The following is a 6318-nucleotide window of genomic DNA, read 5'->3' as shown; positions in this document are numbered from 1 at the left end:
TTTCCTACATGCGTCTGCAATAGAAATATAAAAAAGATAGAGCTGAGAGGCTCCTGTCCTCTCCAGCTGAACAATTAAGACCAGTTGCAACAGAAGAAAAAGATTCCACAGATTTCTCAACCATTCTCCTGGCAACATGTTCTGATCACTGGCAAAACTGAATAAAGATAATCCAGAAAGATATTTCCACTTAAGTATGCAAGAAAGCAAAACCAGTATTCGTACCACCTCCCTTCTTTATCTGCCATCCAGCTGAATATCTTGCCTCCCAAAGCACCCAAGAAATGGAATAACACAATTCACTGCTATTCTTCTAATGTATGAATCAGTATATGTGCTGTCAGAGGCACTAAAGGGTGTTTCATCTCCAAAGTTTGCTGACATTTGACTCCTACCAAGTAAAGTTAAACACAAATGGAACAAGCTTTGTATCATAAATAACTATGAATTCAAATGGGAATCACTAGTGCTTACCCTGTAACACATCATGCATACTCACGTGCACACATTTAAAATTCTTCTACCGTTTTACACCTAACATGAGCATGTCTTTCAGTGCTAAACTTAGACGTGCAATCACAGTAAGAACCTGGACACCCATGCACATCTGTGCATGCCGGAGAAGCTCACAGCAATTGCTCACAATTTAAGCCTTCCATAATCGTTTTAAATCTTACTCTATTTCCCTCTCTGGGAAAAAGCCTGCAAAGCCAAAACACAAATACTGAGTGACACTGGATCAAAGAAGAGCTGGTATTCCTGATATTCCCACAGCTCTTCATCCATTGCTTAAACTAATCATTCTCCTAAAGGAGAAGAGCTTGTGTAGACTAGAGATAACAAGGGATTCTTCTCAATCTTTAAGACTGGGACCCTAAGCAATGCCTTCTCTTACAGAAAAGAAAGCAGCAACCTCTGCTCTTTGCAGCATGCTTACCCCATTCTTTGAATTAAAAAGTTCTATTTTTACATACTTGTAATCGGAAAATGCCTTCCATACAGCTATTTAACAATCTGTTTGCTGAAGATATCTGCTGGAGCCCCAGAGGTTTTTCATAACACTTTCAGCAAAATTTAAAGATGTGTCAGGTCAGTTTTGTTTTCCACACCTTCCATCAGACAAGCATCATTCAATTTCTACAATGGGCAACCTCTTCTCTGTTCTCTGCATGATCTTTGCACGTTGACTAACCTACACAAGAACTAGGATCACTCCCCTACAGAGACAGGAGATTCCTTCTAGGAAATTGTAACAAGGAAAGAAAAAGCCTCTGGAAGAATACAAAGGTATTTTCCTTTGCAAAGTCCCTTTAGTTACAGAATTATTTTTAAAATTTTCATGCAGCAGTTGAACAAAAAACCACAGCATGGGAAGCGATCACTGTAAGTTACAAGGCCTTTCCTCTGCCACAGGGCACTGCTGTGCTTCTACATAAAAGTATCAAGGGTAAAGTTTGTATTTACTCCTTTGTTCCTGGGGGCTGAGACAGATGTCTATAATGGAAAAAAAAACCCTCAGTAATTAAAAACAAGGCAGACATTCCAGTACATTTCCATTGTGTACAGTCTGGGATAATGTCTCTTTTTGCCTCACATCCTACTGTCTCTCTCAGCTTTCAAAAAAGATCCAGTAACACACTAGGAGCTTGTGTAGCGTGGATGCCATCTCGTGGCATGCAGCCATTCTCCGTGCAGACAGGGCAAGAAACTGGTTCTGTCCCTTAAAACCACTGAAAAACCCATGAGAACAACAATCTGTTACATGCACTTCTCAAAATAAGGTCAGCATTCTAAACAAAACAAAAAAACATACCAGTGCTGGTTACTGCACTGGTTTTGTTAGTATGGGATGGATGAGTTATACATCACCCAGATAATAAATGCTGCTTCTATTTGAGGCCACAGTCTTATCCCCCCAGAACAAAATAACCGGGGGCCAAATGGCTCTGCCTCTGGCCCAGCACACCTGGGGGTGGGGACCTGATTCAGAAAGTGACATTTACAGACAAACAGCTCCTGTTTGTTCTTTACTCACTAGCCTACCAACGTTTGCAGTCCGTTTTGGTCCTGTGATTCTGAGCAACAGCATGTGAGTCGAGTTCTGCTTGCACGAAATGCCAATCCTGGATGCTAGGCTGGATAGCCCTATCTAGTTCTCTCCCTCCTACAGTGTTATTCTTTATATCCTCATGGTTTTCTACCTGTTCAGTATGTGTCTGCTTTGATTTAAGCAAGACTTCTGTATTCAGCTAGAGAGCAGATAACTTCAATAAATGGTGTTCTAAATAATTACAGGTTTTATTCTACCAGTGGGCAGCACATCCTGTACAAAACATGCTGCCACTCCAAAACAGAACTGGCAGATCTCACAGACCACTTAAATGCAAGTTACCAAAGAAATCATCAATTATGTATAATTTTTAAATCTAATTCAGCCAAGAAAGTAAAGTAGAAAACCATACACCATACCTTCGATACAAATTTTCTACAAAAATGTATTTTGCGCTGTGAATTGATCGCTCCATCATTCTTACAGGGGAAATCTACAAAATAAAACTTGACAGTCACTGACTAGTTTGCATTTTTCAGCACATTTGTTTCTTTTCAAGCTCATATTGCACATTATGTCCTTTACATTATGAAATACATACCATTTTCAGTTCTTCCAGACCTTGTGATAAACAAATTTACTGGGAGGGTCGGAACCACAAAAACCAAGCATTCTTAATCTTACTTATGGTCACTGCAATACTGAACACCTACATAACTAATCTGTTATTCATACACAAGTTTCAAAGATAACTGGAGAAGCATTCAACTGAGCAGCTGAAGTTAACTGGGGGAGAGGGGAACAAAAAAGCAGCAATCCACTTCGGATTTGCAGAGCAGCAGGAACTATTGCCACCTGAATTGTTGCCATTTTCAGGTGTGTTACTGGGTCACAGCACAGGCCTAACATCAGAAAAACTATAACAAGAAAACAGAACCTTTTAAAGAAATAATTGCAACTGACAAAGTGCTGGCTTTAGCCAGAGCTTCATTCTGGACTAGAGAAATTCAGTGACGCTCTCTGGCCCCTGCAGAGCAATACAACCCTGGCAGAGCACTTTCCAACCAGGTATTCAGCACATTAATGACCACAGAAGCAACAATAGCTCCAGCAAGGCTCAAACGGCAAATGACAGCAAAGCTCAGATTGAAATGCAGCACGATCCTCAGGAACCTCTGAATGAGCTTTTTCCACAACAGAATGAGATTTCTATGATCTTAGAAAAACACCTCTTCCAAAAAGCTAACGATTAGATGTGCGGTCTCACCATCATATGTGGTACTTCTGGAAGTTTGCCCTGACACAAACTCACAAAACATAATGCAAGAACTATCATTAAGATATAAGCATGCCACCTAAGATCTGATCTTGTGATCTGTGAACGGAAGACGTAGCATAGAAGGTATCAAAAGGTAACAGATCTTGACAAAAAAGGTAGAACATGTGAATAGAGACAGAAAATAAAAAAATTGTAAGAAAAAAAAGGATGGAAAACATCTGAAAAGAAGCAACAGGAAATTTTAGTGGAAGTATTTTGGATAAATACAAGAAGCAATGGCTAAATTTGTGCTTAACAACATGGAGCAGTAGAATGAATACCAACAGTGTCTTTAAGATTACCTAACGTTTGACAAAGGTTTGAAATAGCTACACTTACATAGAGAGCAATTACAGACAAGCCACTGACATGTGACGATGGAGAGATACGTGCAAGTCTAGCTCATAAGGATGGCGCAAAAAAAAGCAGTATTAGTTCTGGGAAGTAAAAGTTCTGAGCAGGTAGGAAGCAGAAGTTTCACCCCTTCCGGAGCATGTGTTGAGCATATCAACAGTGTCTTTGCATTATAAAAATTCACACTCACTGCAGGAACAAAGAAAGACCACAAACAGCAACTTCACTTTTGGATACAAGGTTAAAAATATTTATTACTCATAACCACATCTAACTCTTTTTTAAATTAAAAAAAATATATGTTTTTTTACCATTGGTCTGGTATGCTGCTCCAACATTGTAAGCTGTATGTAAGTCTGTAACGTTATCCCCCATCTCGATGCATCTTGGTACATTAAGCCCTGGGGTTAGAGACAGAAGTGAGACAGACAGACATTGTTGTTAGGTCAAATGGCAAAAAACGTGATGTTGGCTATTTCATAAGCTTTTGCACTACAACAGAATTGGTAAAAGAAGTGCCCTAGAACAGCTGACACCAGGTTTGACAAGAATTAAATAATCATTTGCTCGCCACAATGCAGATGTAAGAATTACAGTCCCGGTCCTCACAGGCACCAAGTAGGGCACTTGGAATGCTCACTGAAGTCAACAGGAATTAGTTATTCTTCATCTGGAACAGTCAGGACCAAACCACAGCTCATTTGAGACAGTTCAAATATGTTCAGGAATTTAAAAAAAGTATCTGCTACTCTATTTTTGTGCACTGGCAGGCTCTCAGTATACCCAGTCCATCCAGAAACATGTATAAGGTTCCAGTAAGTATGGTCTGGGCCCCAGAAAAGGCGTCTTTCAACACAGACGGAGCTGTTCTTCCCAAAGGATCCTCAAAGCATTCTCAGATCTTCCACTTTTTCTGACTGCTGCAATTCCACCCCACGCACACACACTTCCAAGCAACAGTCTATCCTGCAAGGCAGAGAAAAGGTCTGACTTGAAGTAAGACCTCATTCCGTGTGTATTTGCTTAAGTAACACGCTTTAAGTCAGCAGCATGGCTTCAGTCCACAGATCTGACCTCCTCCTTTCCTCCCTGCCCAAGATCAGAATGGGAAAGTATTCTGACGTGCAGATTGCTGTGATGGTGTGTGACACAGCCAAGCATGCCCTATCCCTTTACTGCATCAACAGCTCCTAATAGGGAGAATTTACTTTTCCAGAGAACATATATTCACAGTAATGGCATCAAATACATGTCTGGGCACGTGTGGTTTGGGGTGTATCCACACTGCTGTGCTGACAGCAAATTCCACATGAGCTTGAGCATAGATACCCATCTCAGCCAGCAATGAGGTTTCTGCAGTGCATGTGATCGTACCAGCAAGTCTGACATCAGAAACCACTTCAATCCTCCCAGCAAAAGTGTATCTGCAGAGGTAGTCAAAGCCCCGACTGCTGTCCCCAAGCATAGCTGTGACAAAGGGACATACTTGTGTCCCAAGCAACAATGACTACGCAAAAGACAACAGAAGCTCTCAACACCTCACAGGACTGAATTGTCCTTATCTTCAGCAGTCAAAAAATATTAACTGATCAAATCCACCCCTCACTTTCAGAGGGAATTTAACAGCAAAGACATTCTTCCCTTCTTTGAAATAGGCATAAATAGATTTAGAAACAACTGCCACACTCAAGGCTTACCTTTCTTTGAATATCTTTAGCTCATACCCAATAAAAGACCCAGTCCTTGCCAAACCCACATTTTATGTGCAGTGTTTCTATTATATGCGTGTCTTAATCACTTAATCACAGTAAAAGATCTTTTGCGTCACGGAGCTTTATTTTTTTGCCATATGAGATTATGACCACACCTTTGTAACAGTTTTGCTGATTGGTATGAAGTCCTCATGCATGTCTTTCTAAAAGAACAGTAATTGTAATTGTCAAATTAATTTCTGCCACTTACCAGGATATTATGACCACGAACATTCCTCCACTTAGTCACTGGCTCTGTCAAAACCTTGATAAAAAGAATTACTCCATGTTAAGCATGTTTTAGATTCGAAATACTTAATCTGACCCTACAAGTCTACAACTTTTTTTAATGAATACTCATTCAGTAAGTCAGGACTTGTATGGGGAAGCCCATCCCTCTTCAAAAAACAACACTGGATCTTGTAAGATAAAAGGTAATAATGACCGCTGTTGGAGAAATATCATTATACAACATCTTTTTAGCACTTTTAAACCACCAAAATAAAACACAGGATTGATCACCTAACAAGCCTGGATGTAACTATACTTAATTTTGAGTCAAAATCAGTACCATGTGAAGGAAAGAATGGCTTAGCTGAGTACTGACTGCATTTCAATGACCTGCTCATTCCCTCGCAAATTAATTTCTCAGAGAGCAACGCTTGTCAGCAAAGGAAGAGACGATCAGAATGCTATTGTACTACTTTTTTTTTTTGTTTGTTTGTTATCTAACAAACCAAATATATTCAAAACTTGTACAAAATTACCCCACATAGGTAGTCTCCAAGGATACTTATCTGGTTCAAACAAGGTCTAAAACTCCAGCAATGCTGTAGAGCCAGGTC

At 40.0% G+C, this 6318-nt stretch overlaps 1 protein-coding gene across 1 annotated transcript in view; it reads right to left on the bottom strand.

Moving 5' to 3' along the window:
* TK2 (thymidine kinase 2, mitochondrial) overlaps window positions 1-5772 on the bottom strand; it is an 8910-nt gene extending 3138 nt beyond the window's left edge. The window contains exons 1-3 of the mRNA XM_010078700.1: window positions 5685-5772; window positions 4034-4123; window positions 2470-2543 (exon numbers count right to left, since the gene is read on the bottom strand). Coding sequence (XP_010077002.1) covers window positions 2470-2543; window positions 4034-4117 — 158 coding nt within the window. The 5' untranslated portion in view covers window positions 4118-4123; window positions 5685-5772. The remainder of the gene's footprint in view (window positions 1-2469; window positions 2544-4033; window positions 4124-5684) is intronic.
* Between the last annotated feature and the right edge of the window lie 546 nt (window positions 5773-6318).

This window comes from Pterocles gutturalis, unplaced genomic scaffold (genome assembly GCF_000699245.1).
Source record: "Pterocles gutturalis isolate BGI_N339 unplaced genomic scaffold, ASM69924v1 scaffold5046, whole genome shotgun sequence".
Classification (NCBI taxonomy): Eukaryota; Metazoa; Chordata; class Aves; order Pterocliformes; family Pteroclidae; genus Pterocles; species Pterocles gutturalis.
The sequence above is the reverse complement of the archived record's forward strand: the minus strand, read 5'-3'. Positions and strand labels throughout refer to the sequence as shown.